The sequence below is a fragment of the Strongylocentrotus purpuratus genome, unplaced genomic scaffold (genome assembly GCF_000002235.5).
Source record: "Strongylocentrotus purpuratus isolate Spur 01 unplaced genomic scaffold, Spur_5.0 spur5_scaffold_2, whole genome shotgun sequence".
Classification (NCBI taxonomy): domain Eukaryota; kingdom Metazoa; phylum Echinodermata; class Echinoidea; order Camarodonta; family Strongylocentrotidae; genus Strongylocentrotus; species Strongylocentrotus purpuratus.
In genome coordinates, this window is record NW_022145605.1 from 7,310,997 (window position 1) to 7,325,499 (window position 14,503).

Consider the following 14,503-nt stretch of genomic DNA (forward strand, 5'->3'; position numbering starts at 1 on the left):
GAATTTCAAAATTTCTTAAGATAATTTCTGCAGATTCCTTGCATTAACTTCAGTACTTCAAATTGTGACAAGACAAGACAAGACACGACAAGACAGGTAATCACAAATACCTGTAGTAACCAGTAGCATTATTCTTTTCAGTTTATTTCACAATTCAACTAAAAATGGAAAATAGGAAACTTGATCAAACATATCCATGTTCATTGTCTTTATTACATAACATCTCTCCCAGCACATGTCACTCTGTTAATCTTCAGTTTCCACATTACACAAAATTTATTCTAAAAATTTCTAATCATACCTCCTTTTTGCAAAGTATTAATTTCTCTTATACTTAACCAAAACAAACTTCTCTTACACCTACTGTAATGTTATTGTTATTAAAGTTACAGAAAACATTTACCCTAGACACATTTTAGGGTGAAAAGAAAATTTACTTTCGAACTTGAATATCAATGATCAATCAACCTGAAATACAAATCAATGGGAAGTGAATTACATTGTCATTCTTACAAATATACCATCAAAATATTACAAAATGCAAGAAGTAGACTTTCAGTATATACATGTAATATACAGATATCGCAAGATTAGTTTCCTGAACAATTATGACATTATACTTCCATCTGGACGGAGTATCACACTGATTGAAAATAATTATAGAATATAGAATTTCAGTTTAATTATTAATTAGTTCCATCACACTCTAAAGCACATATGTACATCACAATACTATACATCTAGCTACAGTTCTGCTCACTAGACAGATCAGAGAAAGAGGTACCGGTACTCTATACAGTTTGTATAATACAACTTTTGTTTCTCTTATTAACAAAATGCTTACTGGTATACATATCTTCTTTGTATATTAAGGAATGTCTAGAAAATGTCTATATTGTTTGGCTAGTGGTATTGTTCTTTTAAGTATCAATCATTTCTCTGAAAACTTGTTCACAAGAAGGACATTTCAAAGAATGATTAGTACAATTCATGATGGAACATGTACAGGAATTATGCCAATTATATATTGTTTACATATGTTATTTACGGCAATGCAAAGTTTAACTCAACTTTAATGAAGAATATCAACGCATAAAGACAATATTATAGAATAAAATAGAGCTATAGTTGCATGCTCGAGGCAATTAAAACAATTGGACTACTCTGTGCAAATAAATCATATTAACAAAAATATTGCTATCTTCTATATATAATTTACATAAAATATATGATCTTAGTTCATTTTTTGGCAACTTATCTGTGAAAACTCGATTTGTGCGCAAATAGTACAAGTGTGAGTTTAGAATGACCTTTGACTCAAGTGTTGTTGCAATAACAGGACTATCTTTAATGCCAAAATAAAAAGGTGTTCTTAGGGCCCTAAGGTATTGAAGAGAATCAGGATGAACAGAAATTTCTATGCACATCCTCACATTTTTGGAGAGTGCGTTTTCACAAATATATGATCATTAGCACACATATGTAAACTAACATTGTGATATTCTCACGTGGAGAATACTGAGGGGCCATTATAACGTTGATACAGGATGGTTTCTAGTCCCAAACAACCAGTCTAGGGCTAACACAGTCTTATGTGCAATGGTACATGGAGGTCAAAACATATTGGCTGTAGTGCAAGCAAATTACCACTGAATTATGACAACGTTATTTACAAATGACTTTTCTAGTAACAAGCAACTGACAAAAGCAATTTATAATGTGTTAGTGTTCTATCAATTCCGTTAACCAACTGCAGACAAAATTTTAAAGACAAAGAAATCAAAATATTTACATTAATCAGTAAAAAAAAAAAATACAATATGAATTAATTATATGCCCTCACTCCATTCAACACTGCTTTATATATTGTCAGTCATACTGGTGGTCAATCACCCATGCATTTGCGAAACTTTGTCATTATGTCTCACTCGCAAAATAACCCTTAATTCCAAAAACAAGGCAGCCATATGTTGATTAAATTGACATTTGTATCTTTACAAGATGAACATTCATATATTTTATCCCAATCAAACACAAATGCAAACAAGCACATGTAAAAGCAGCATTAAGTTAGAAAAGCACTGGCCTTAGAATGACGGAGAAGGACTTTGACTGCTATACATTTATCGATCAGCAGAGAAAGCTGCCGAATTACAGACTTCGCTGTCAAAGGTAGTTGTGAGTTTTAGCAATGATGCAGAGTAAAATTCTCAATCCAACAAATGCAACAAAAATTAGTATTGAATGTCAACAACAACAAATAGACTATATTATTATTGGATTTTGATTAAAAGTCGATAAGAGCCAAGTGATAGGCATATCAAAGGATAATAATTGAATATGTAGTCCCAGATATCCTTTACTGGTGATCCAAAAAAGCCACATAATATTTGATTTGTCAACTTTTACAGAGGAGTAATTTACACACAATTACCAAAAGATCATTGCATGCACGGGAAGGCAAAACGCTGAATGCATGAGTAACTGCCCCCACCCCATGTCCCATTTGGCTATTTTATTGCTATGTACTGGATGGGAAAATACAATAAAGAATTTCCTTCAGAAAATTTTCTCTCAAAATGCAGTTTCATCACCAGAACTCAAGTAACCTTTATAAATACTGTGTATGAGCCATTATTTTCATGAGGCTATTATTTCACATATTTCAAAAAGTGTTGCAAGGTCAAAAATTTAACAATTGACCCACAAAAATGATCTGGCAACACATATGTGATAATGTAGTTTGTACGTAGCCTGTGCTGATTATCCCCAAAGATATCTATTTGCAAATACAATGGCTTATACAGTATGTGAAGTGAAGGAAGAGGATTACGTCTTCTTCATCTCCAGGAAGAGTAGACTGCTAGAGGACCCGACTGCAAACCTTGGAATGTTTCCTTCGCGGTTGTTATCCATGCAGTACACACCGCGAGACAGATCCACTATCCTACCAGTAGTCTACAAGAGAATAAAAACAAAATCAAACTGAAAGAAAATACACAGGGAACAGAAATCTACCTTCAGATCCATACGTGGAGTTTTATGTTATCTCCTGATTTAATTCTTCATACTCCTTTATCAGTTAATCCATACAATGCAAGGTAATTTTTGAGGTTGATTTTATAAATTCTAACTGTAAACCAATTTATTTTGTTGAGTTCATTAGTACCCTTATCTACTGTCTTTACACATGATATATTTACAGATTTACCAAAAGCCCTTACAAGTATCACAATAATTTTACTATTATCTGCTAATAGAGTATATATACTTTAATATAAGGTTAATGCCCTTCTGGCTTTAAAATGGACAATAAACAATATGGACTTGTTTGGCAAGAACGGTGCTGAAGGATGGAAATAGCTTAATAACACAAAAATATTTCTGATGAGTCACTTAGAAATAACTACTTGCAACATGATTTACTTGTGCTGTGATGGGAGTATTTGACTATCGATTTCACATAGATCCTAGGTCAAACTTAACTCTTATTTGGACTTAACATTATGGAGAGCCGTTTGTAGCCTTAAAATGAAATATATTCAAAAGCAAAAATTCAAATATTTTAAACTTTTCATAAATTTCACATCAAGAACATGAAATCTTCTTGATAAAAGAAACTATGAATGATTTGAATCAACATGTTATGCCTTTTCAAATAACCTTTACAAATAACCTTTACAAAATATTTTCAAAGGCGCTACAACTTTCCATAATTGTTAAGTCCAACTTAGAGAAAAGTTAAAATTATTATCTTTGTGAAGCACCCCCCAAGTATGCCATCGTGACAATAGGTGACTAATAAGGATTGACTTACCTGCAATGTCCCCCTGTCGATCACTCTCACCATGTTAGCGTCACACCCTCCTGCTACGATGTGATCCTTGCCAAGCCATTGGGCACAGTAAAGCTAAAGAAACATAGGACAGATAGACTTTTTACATCCATGTACTTTCTAAAATTATGTTTCAATACATATAAATAAGCATAAATACTCTACTTTCATTTTTCAATCTGAACTTCAACACCATACTGCTGTATGATTAGTTTATTGTCATCCTGTCGGTGAAACAGGTTCCTTTCAGCTAGTCATATGCATATTATCGATGTTAGAGAACATTTTTCTTCCGAGTTGTTAATCACTTTGTCAACACTTAAAAAACACTTTGTCAAACACTTAAAAATACATTTGGTATTCAAGAAATATGTAAAATGAGACGGTGTAGGAATACTTTTGCTTACTTTTTTTTCTCGAAGCATTCCCTTTTTTAAGAGAGAGAGAGATCCATGCATACTTAGAATATCGTATGCACTTTTTATTTGATTTTTTCTAACTGATACAAATTATGTTTTTTTAAATAGTTGTGCATGGACGTGAATAAATGGAACAAAGGGTGTAGTTACAATATCTTTGCAACATCATCTAAACCACACAAAGCTCTGACTTACCAATGAATTACTGATGTCTTTGGGAACAGTCTTGATGAGTGAGCCTGTTGGATAATCCCAAATCTGAAATTTAAAAAAAATTAAAATTAAAAATCAAAAATATACATAACAAAGGAAACAAGAATGAAAAAAAAAAATTGTTGCTTGTTTCAAGTAAAATGTAAAAATAGCTGTTTCTTATATGAAGTGCTTTACTAGTTATAACTGAACAAAATGCTTACAGCATTATTATTACCCCTGTCATTAGATTCAATCACTATTCTGCACTCTGCACTATACAGTGCACATTCTCCACTTCCTGGGGAGCCATTCCATCTAGCTACATTTTTTACTAATCTAATCACATTGACCAATCCTACTAATAGCTGATGAGAGCCAAGAACAGCCAAAAAAGGACACAAAGAAGACAATGAGAAATTAATCAATCTACTCTTTTTAGTTGGCTTTTCATGGCTATAGTTAGTAGGACCAGACCGAATGTCAGGAACATGTGTCACCTACCGGACCAAATCAAATGTCAGAAAGATGTGTGACCTACCTGTAGACTGTTTGTCTTCCTCCACGACCCTGTAAGGATGTGATCATGCTGGAGGTCAATGTCAATGGCATCACCGCATATGTGAGGTCCATACGATTTCCTGCATGGATACAAATACATCAAAGGTCAAACAGTTAAACTTGTTTTCAAAGACCACTCCTCAAAGGAGAGGAATAGTGGTCTTTGGAGGTAGGTGAGGTGGTCTTTATGTACAGGTTCCCTTATGCATGTGTCTGACACGGCCAGTTGTAGCAACTACTCCGAAGATCAAGATACATTAATCTTGATCTAAGGAGACATGAACAAACGAATGAGGAACACTGTGTAGGGGAAACCAAAAATGGTCTTTATAGACAGGGGTCTAATTTCTTTAGGTAGTTTCTGGAGCAGGTTCAACCATTCCACAATAGAGTAACAGATTGCCAAAAGAGAGAAACCAAGGTACATCAATTGCAGAATGGCTCAGTGGATAACACAGTTGTCTCAGAGTCAAAGGGTCTCGGATAAGATTTTAAGCCAAGTCACTGCCCATACGCCCATGCAGAGAGGGGGAGGGGTGCTCGATCCTTAGCAGGACTCTTACTATATATATACCTGCCTTGGTCCAAATTGAATGAAATGTAGGATTGCAGCCTCACAGGAGACAAAAATATTTCGCAGGTTAAGAGTATCGTCAACATCATCACATTATCACCCTTGTCAGGAAAAGTTCCCCCATGCTTAGCGTGAGCACCAAATGAGGATGGCATGGGACATCCCCCCCCCCCCATCAATTCAGACTTTTTATTGACATTTCTATAACAATTACCATTCATATATAAACATCCTTTATTAGCCCTGATTTCATCCAGTCATCATTGGTTTGTTTGTACAATAATTACCTGATGGCATGTTCTTTTCTGGTCTCCCAGAACTGAAGAGTGTCGTCCCAGCCTCCTGTCACAAACTCGTTGGCATTCCTAGGATGAAACTTAATAGAGAACACTCGGCTCCTATGCCCATCCATCACATTCATTGACGGGCTAAAAAGAATTGGAAGAAAGGAAGATAGATTACTGTACAACCTGAAAATTTCCAGTGCATGCAATGCTAATAAATTTTGTGAACGGTTCATATTTTCAAAACTTTCATGCTGCAAGAATAATTGCATCACGATTTGTAAAACATAAAATTTTTGCATTTCGCAAAAGTCTCTTACAATTAACATGGCTGTCTTTAACAATTTTCACATCACAAAAGTAGTGGGATACTGTACAATGATGTACATTGCACAAATTTTGTTGTAAGGTTGGGGGTTTTTTTCAGTCATTTTCTCCAAATTAATTTGTAATAGTTACATTATCACAGTTCTGTGAAATAATTGACCAACTGGGAGCAACATCTTTTGATGTAACCATCTGTCTCAACTAGCCATGATCTTACCAGGGCATGTGAGTTAAATGGATTCCGCATCTAAGAGGGCCCTTTGAAGCAGTCCGTTGCACCGAGAGTCTTTTTTTCCCCTATCATAATCCCCTTAATCCCCCACCCGGACCGCACAGCTCGTAAATCTCACTCCCGAAACTGAGTGACATAGGGCTCGCGAAATGCATTGTTGGAAATACACATCGGCTGCTATCGACAAAAATGGCGGCGTACAGTAGGGAAGAGTATTTGGTAGGCGACGATTTAGACTTTCTGACTGATTTTGAGGAAGATTTGATTCTTGTATGGAAAGTTGGAGACCAATACAAGTTATGCACGTGTGAAATTCCATTAACGGAAAATCTTCTTCGTTGCAGCGAACCAGAATGTACGATCGTGAATGCGTAGGCCGCTTCATGTAAATAGGCAGCATTTGAATACATGGATAGTCAATACACTCACAACATACAGTACAAATGCACATAATCATCCCGATGCGGTTGATCGGCAAGTTTGACAGTAGACTCACAATTTTAATTTTTAAATTATTCTTTCTAACATCAGAAAGTTGAACAAATTGTATTTTAATGCTCTTTAGGTGTCATCAATCGTCACTATAGTACTGCCTTTGAATGAAATCAGTTGAGTTTTGTACAGTGGTGTTTGAAATGTTGAGAATCAATAGCACAACTTTGAATACACGACCAGGGTAGTAATGCAGCTATGTGTGTTTCCACCAACAACATCCAGCATGTACAGCCCAGCGAGCACGGCGGCTTTCGCGTCGCCGGCCCGTACTCGGGGTGAAAAGTGGTGATGAATTGACAACTTCTAACCCTCATTAAACCAAATGCGCAAATATACAACACAGTTTCATTTAGTTATTTTAAGAGATAAACTTATGGACTACCTTCCTAGCTATGTAAAAATTTCGGAAACTTTCGGAAAATGTCAATAATTAGAAGAGAACGTGATGATGATGAGAAACTTGCATTCACTCTAACTCACGATTTCCTTGGTCGATTTCGCTGGTTCAGATGGCTACGTCTTCAGAAGAGTTATCCGAGCACAGCGAAAGCATTTGATAACCAATAGAAGGTTGGCTTGTGCCATAAGTTGTCGATTTTGTATTTTTGTCTGTTATAGCTATATACATCTTCAATGAGTATGACGTCATTTTCTCGGTGACTCGCATGGCTTCAAAGCCTTTTTTTTACGACCAAGTGTTTGGAGAGCTTAGGGAAGCAGGCCGCGTTGCGTAACACTTCGTAACATTTGGATCGCCAGAGGGCATCTGTGGTCTGATAAGGGCGGCTGTTGATGGATTTGATGGCTGAAGAGGGTTAAATTACTTGTTGTTAAGCAAAGTTAATCTTGAATATCTTTCCCTTGGGAAATTCTTTCGAGACGGAATCTCCATTTAAAGTCTCACCTCCCTGATCTTACGTTGTTAATCGGATATTATTTGACCTCTATCAATTCTGACCTACTTACCTTGGGTTTTTGGGGATATTATTTGACCTCTATCAATCCTGACCTACTTACCTTGGGGTTTTTTTGATATTATTTGACCTCTATCAATTCTGACCTACTTACCTTGGGGTTTTGGGGATATTATTTGACCTCTATCAATCCTGACCTACTTACCTTGGATTTTCTTGGATATTATTTGACCTCTATCAATTCTGACCTACTTACCTTGGGGTTTTGGGGATATTATTTGACCTCTATCAATCCTGACCTACTTACCTTGGATTTTCTTGGATATTATTTGACCTCTATCAATTCTGACCTACTTACCTTGGTTGACAGGTCTGTATGATCTGTGTAGTGGAGGCATCGTAGACATAGATCTTGTCATCTGATCCAGAGGTCACAAACAGTGACGTCTTGGTGTCAAATGCCGCGGCCAGGGTCGCTTGTCTGGGTTCATGGATAGTGTGTAGGCACTGACCGCTGGCCGTATGCCACAGCTTGACCAGTCCATTTGCATCTAGAATTCCAATGATTGTTGAATATCAAAACAGGTTAGACAAAGGCAGAAATATGCTGTAAGGATACTTGTTACTGGAAAGTCACTGACTGACAAAATAAGAGTTATGTACAATGCAATGCTATATGTCCAAGGAATGTAATTTTCACAATAAACTGGACATCACAAACAAAAATACTTCAATGAGTATAAAAGTACATACTTCATCTAATATTCAAATCTTAAAATAATAATCAGTGAGATATTATACCTACTATGATTAAAACCAGCAGCTTGACAGTTTTCTTAATTCTACATCAATTTCATGAATATTAAGGTTGATATAATGTAACAACAATTGCACCAAGAGGAAAAAGTTTTTTTTTAAACATATGATTTTAACTTGTCTCACAACATTTTACTTATGACATGCTTTGAAAAGTTGGTGGCTCTAAAGCTTACAAAGTTTAATATGTTATTTTCACAATGATCTTGAATGTTCCTGAACTATGGATTATATTTTTTATGTCCTACTTTACCATCTCATTTGTGTACTATGTTCTGTTTTTCTTCTTCTCTTTCTTTTTCACTACACCATAACCAGAAACCTCTCTGTATTGTCTGTTTGGAACCATAAGGACATTAACTAACACCATTTTACACAGAATTGATACCCTTCTGGCTCCAAACAGATGATAAGATGTATCAATGTCACTCTCCTTTGTTCAATAGATGATATGGGACACTGTGTAAATAGCATGATGATACCGTGTGGCTTCCTCTCTAACACCAGTGAAAATAAATGGTAGCGATATCAATGTCAAAGTCTGTTTGTTTTCAACCGGATCGCTTTCCATGACCTGGTTTTCACCTTTCACTGGATGAAGACCGACACAGTTTCAGGGTTAGACTCTCCAGTATGAGTAACAACAACTAAAATTAAGTTTTTCAAAACTATATTTTCTTTTCTTAATTCCTTTCATTTCAGTAGCTAAGCAGCAAGGCACATGCTTTCTAAGTGGAAGGAAATATCATTTTCCCTACTAAGTTGAACTCATTGGCATACCAGTTACAAGAAATAATCAACAATAACTGGCTGCTGTATTATAAATCAGTCTGTTTTGCTTCATTTTTGTAAATCCTTTAAAATTATTCCCCAATATTTCAAGTAAAACGACTTTTAGAAGTTGGCTTTCATACATTTTTGAATAATCGTTATGGCCCTTTCCATTACTGAACATACCTGTACGTGCAGCATTTAATCATGAAATACAACATTCAATACAACATAGTTATTCCTGACTTACATGTTGCAAGCAGCACATTATGAGATTTATCTGCATCAAGGTGGTGTCTGAAGTTTATACTTGTGCAAGGTAGATGGGCTTCCTTAGTCTCACTGTCGGCAAGGTTGTACAATGGAGCTCCGGACTCTGATGAAAAGATCTAACAAGAAAGGGAGAAGAAAGGTAAAGACATGGCAAGCCAAAGGTCAAAACAGAAAGCCAACAAACTATCTCTTTCTCTTCTGGCCCTTTCAAATTTTGAACAAAAACCCTGAAAATAAATAATGCTTCAAATATTACCATGCAGCTTATGTGATGTATTATTTATTTGATAACTCAAAGTTAACACGGTACACATTTCTACCATTGCAGTAATCTATATCGAATGTATCTAGAATGTCAATATCTCATACCCAAACAAAACAAAAGCAAATACTTGCACTCCACTAAAAATAGGGGGCAGATTTCTTGTTATACATGCTGTCGGTGTACAAAACAACGATCTACTTATAGTAAAGTTGTAACTTTACCAACAAACAGTGAAAAAAAGGTTCCGGAAGAATTAAAAGTAATATTCACCTTTATTGAGCCATCTTTTAAACCTGCAGCAATCATGGAGCCATCTTCACTGTATTTACAGCACATCACCTCATGTTGAACGTGTCTAAGATTTAAACAAAGAAAGCAAGATCTTGTAAAACACTTACTTTTTAAGAAATTATATGCTTAAAAACTGAGAGGTTAGTTAAACTCACATGCATACTACTGTCTTACATATAGAGCACATGTTCTATCTCATGATTAATACACAGTACACACAATTTAATAGATATCAAAATGTCATCTGGCATTCTTGGATATGAAATAAAAGAAAAGTGGAAGCACACTATATTATAACATATAGGCCTTATTACCATTTACTAGTATTTCTTCCTGAATTATGTCAGCTAACCACACGTTTGGGTTTTTAATGACTACAATAAACCTCAAATATAGGGCAAAATATGTTAGATATATTTGTCCTTAGAACTATATGCTAAGAAAGATAACAACAGTCCTTTTCAGGACTACACACCCCCAGGAAAGATTACCGAGTCAGAGTCCTTTTCAGAACTCCTCAACGCTCTCTCTCTCTCTCTCTCTCTCTCTCTCTCACATGGTGCACCCGCAAACCTACTGTATAGTTTAATATTAATCACAAACTATCAAACTATCATAAAGAATAAGAATCAACGAAGTATAAATTGATGTTTCTTAAAACTATATGCCTTCAAACAACACTTAACAACACATTTTTAAACGTTACCACCTCATGAAAACACTCTCTATTTCTTTGTAATGCTCATGCCTAACACAGAAAACAATTTTCATTCTTCATAAGTTTTGAGGGTGGCCAAGATTAAAAATTATCCATAGAATGGATCAAAATAAAGCAATTGCTTTGAAAACAGTTGGTGCAAGTGAATCTGGTGTCTGGCAAGTACTTCATAATGTAATTGCTTGATGAGGCAAATGAAAAATAGATAACTTAATAAATAAATGAATAAATAGAATACTTACACATGATTGAGGATCTTGAGATTACCTTCTGAGACAGGCTCCTTCTCCACGAGTTGGTGATCTCCGTCATCAAGCATACTGGCAGCACTGTTCATACTGAGCATGCTACGGGGTGTGGACGTAGAGCTTCTTTCTGGGCTAGATGACCTCCTCGGCCTAGCCACGCCCGCTCCTGACAAACCAGCCACCGACAGCATGATGGCTGCTCCTGATTGGTTGACCTGTGTGATTGATGGATTGGAGGAAAAGTGGTGGGTGTGTTATCAGGGTTGTTGGGGTCATGCATGTTTGTGTGCATGTGTGGGAGTTACCAGGGTTTTGCATGGCTCTGTTTTTAGCGGGTCATAATGAAAATGAGTTCACTGATCATGGAGTACGTACATAAATATTACTTTCTCAGTAGCTAGAGAATCTGTATAACTATAATAGTTTTATCTGTTACTTTCTGTTCAAATCATTTCCATAAAAAATTGTTTCTTTAAACAAATCAATAAAATCCACTTAATCACCAAGAAAAATACTGTAAACACAAAAGTCAGATTTTTTTTTTAATAATCTTTGTTTAGGTCTATTTTGTGCAAGAAAATTAATGTAGACTAGATCTAGAGGAATTCATTAAAATGGTAAATAACCAAAAGCGAAGGTGCCTGACTGGTAACAAAAGACAAGTCAAGAGTAGATCTACAGTAGACTTATCATAAAATTTTTAACCAGTTAACTTAGATCTAATCAAACATTTTTATAATATGGCCCCCTGATACTTCCGCCATAACACAAACGTTAAAAATAATCATTCTAATTCCAATGAAATTAAAAATGGATCTTTTGACTAAAGCCTATTATCATAAAGACAACTCATAACTCATAAGATGTAAATGATATTTTTATTGTCACGAAGAACAAGAAATGAAGTCTCATAGGTCTACTTCTACTCTAACTTAATACTCTTGAAGAATTAAGAAAAACAGATCTCTTAAATTAACTCAAATTCACAAAGAATTAAGATAGGACTCATTAAGATTATTGTGAACTCGGTGTATCTTATTATTAAGATCCAGCTAACTTAACACGAAGAAGGAATTTGGAACTGCGTTCATCAGGAGAATCCATGAATAAAAGGCATTATCAGAAGTATCGCATCGGTTATGCCGCATGCCGGAGCGGGGAAGCTTCGCGTGACTGGAGCCTCACTCACTGGAGGCCTGCCGCTTGCAAAAAACTGTGCCCGAGAGATGCTGTTCATCCACTTTGAACAAGACTTTATAAACATCAAGAAATTACATGAACCCAACCCCCGAATCTCCATGTCAGATTTTTGGCACACTCACATATGATTTAATTCAAAATATTTAAGAAGTGGAATGTACCTGACCTTTGTAAATAAAGTTTAGTTTAGTTCAGGATCACCAGTGCCACCAGCGTCGACCGTCGCGTAGAGATGATGAGCATATACCTCCCTTTGTCTACAGAGGGCGTGCTCAGATTATTTGCATTTTTCATGATGGCAAACAAATCAGAAAGAAAAAAATCTAACTCGAATGACACCCCCCCCCCCCCCCCCCCCTTCCCCCTTTCCTGCTCTTTCCCGTTGACAAGCTGGCCAGAGGGAAAAGAATGCCATTATTTATTATTATTGAAAAAGAAAGGCATAAACAAATTTTTGGAAATGGGAAATGATTTAATACCCCTTTGAAATTCCAGATATACAGGATCCACCGAAAATTTTCAACAACTTTCTCCCCCCCCCCCCCCCCGTATTCGGTCTAAATCTGATAGGGAAGAGGATGGTTTTCTATAGATTTACCTTAAACGCACACCACCTTTAATATTCTTGCAGCTTTTCAACTCACCCCTGAATCTTGTTCATCATTTATGAAAATAATTCCGACGGAGTTCTACTCCCTTATTCAAAAGTCTTGTGTTGCTTAATTTTACTCAGAAACAAACAAACGCACGTACACTACAAATGAATTAGACCTCAAGAACTTATAGAAGGTTGGTAAATCTCTAGGCCTATGGATGCAGCTGAAGAAAAAAAAACATTGCGACCTTCAAAAATTCCCCAAAAGCTGTTTTATTAGGTTAAAATTAAGATAATTTTTGTTTTAATCCTAACAGTGAGAGCGATTTTGCAAGTTGAGTGCCAGTGGTCTACCTGCATGCCCATCGGGCAGCTTGGCTGACCTAACTCTTCCAGATCAAGATCATCTAATCAAAATCATGAATTTGTATACTGGTGCAATTTGGGGAAAAATTACAATGTGTAAAAGTGCTTTTCAATTTGAAGCGATAGGAAAAGCTGAATAGAAAACTTACCTGGGTACTTTTCTGTCTCCCTTTCATGACTGAGGTTTGTTTCCAGACAGCTCTATATACCTCGAGGATATTTGTAGAAGTGTGCTAAATTAATTGAGGCTGTAAAATTGATTGATAAAAGTTGAGAGTACGTGTAGCATAACTTGAAGTCGTAAACACGACCACATCGATCGACATAAAATCAATTTAAGGGCAATTTCGATACCCTATTGTTTTGCTTTTAGACATCATGTTCGGATTATGTAATAAGCCTTTGTGCTAATTGCCTACTTTTCAAAAGGAGACCCACAAGACAAGGCTAGGCTATATACTTATGGCCTAAGGTTGAATTTTCGAAGTCTTTCAAGCGGTCGTGTTCTTTATTCACCTTATTCTGTTTCCCGCAAATTTACAGTCTTGTCAAATAAAGCAAATGCCTCAGGCTGAGTTTTTATTTAGAAGGCTTTTTGACGGTAGAGTGTTTATCAGTGTCTTGATGGAAATGGCGCATCACGTGGGCGGGGAGGAAGGTCTACCAGTGGCGGATCCAGCCCCCCCCCCCCCCTTGAGAAAAAAAATCATGTAAAAACACGTGACTTTTACCTAGCGCTCAAGGGGGGGGGTGCAAATTTTTAAATTTCCGAGGACCAAAAAAAAAAAAAAGTGCTCACTTTTTGGTAAGGGGTCATGAATTTGGTTTAAATGAACATATTGGAAGCAAATGTGATCCTATAATATTCAGTGATTGTTGTCGCGGTTGAAATCGAGTCTAAAGTGATGAAATTGTAAAGAATTAAGTCTTTATGTTGTACAGCTCCATCTCAAGGTCAAGATATAAAAACGATGTTTATTGACTAAAATCGACAAATTTGCTATTCCCGTTTGGAAATCACATATCGCAACTGCATATTCTGAGATTTTCATGGTCGCAGCAAAATACCATTGGATGGCCGTATTAGCTATTTGAATTGAAAGTTATCAAAAATTTACCGGGAGCAC

General features: G+C 36.1%; 1 protein-coding gene across 3 annotated transcripts; it reads right to left on the bottom strand.

The window, feature by feature from the left end:
- Window positions 1-413: 413 nt before the first annotated feature.
- On the bottom strand, window positions 414-13,567 carry LOC592652 (uncharacterized WD repeat-containing protein alr3466). Of its 3 annotated transcripts, none has more exons than XM_011665871.2 (10): window positions 13,526-13,567; window positions 11,210-11,430; window positions 10,229-10,313; window positions 9,671-9,809; window positions 8,192-8,384; window positions 5,869-6,009; window positions 4,988-5,087; window positions 4,450-4,512; window positions 3,818-3,910; window positions 414-2,958 (listed from the first exon to the last, which is right to left on the bottom strand). In XM_011665871.2, the coding sequence occupies exons 1-10, from the start codon at window positions 13,550-13,552 to the stop codon at window positions 2,830-2,832; spliced, it is 1,191 nt and encodes a 396-aa protein (XP_011664173.1). In that variant the 5' UTR covers window positions 13,553-13,567; the 3' UTR covers window positions 414-2,829. The 3 variants fall into 3 exon arrangements, with proteins under 3 accessions (XP_011664173.1, XP_797257.3, XP_011664174.1); XM_792164.5 differs by lacking the exon at window positions 13,526-13,567 and adding an exon at window positions 12,582-12,667; XM_011665872.2 differs by lacking the exon at window positions 13,526-13,567 and adding an exon at window positions 12,577-12,613.
- Between the last annotated feature and the right edge of the window lie 936 nt (window positions 13,568-14,503).

What these genes read in the sequence shown, in the direction of transcription:
- LOC592652 (XM_011665871.2), bottom strand. Translation starts at nt 13,552, where the DNA reads ATGAAAGGGAGACAGAAAAGTACCCAG. An exon ending in AGAAAAGAACATGCCATCAG is followed by an intron (nt 5,088 to 5,868) that starts GTAATTATTGTA and finishes GTATCCATGCAG; the next exon opens with GAAATCGTATGGACCTCACA. An exon ending in GGAAGACAAACAGTCTACAG is followed by an intron (nt 4,513 to 4,987) that starts GTAGGTCACACA and finishes TTTAAATTTCAG; the next exon opens with ATTTGGGATTATCCAACAGG.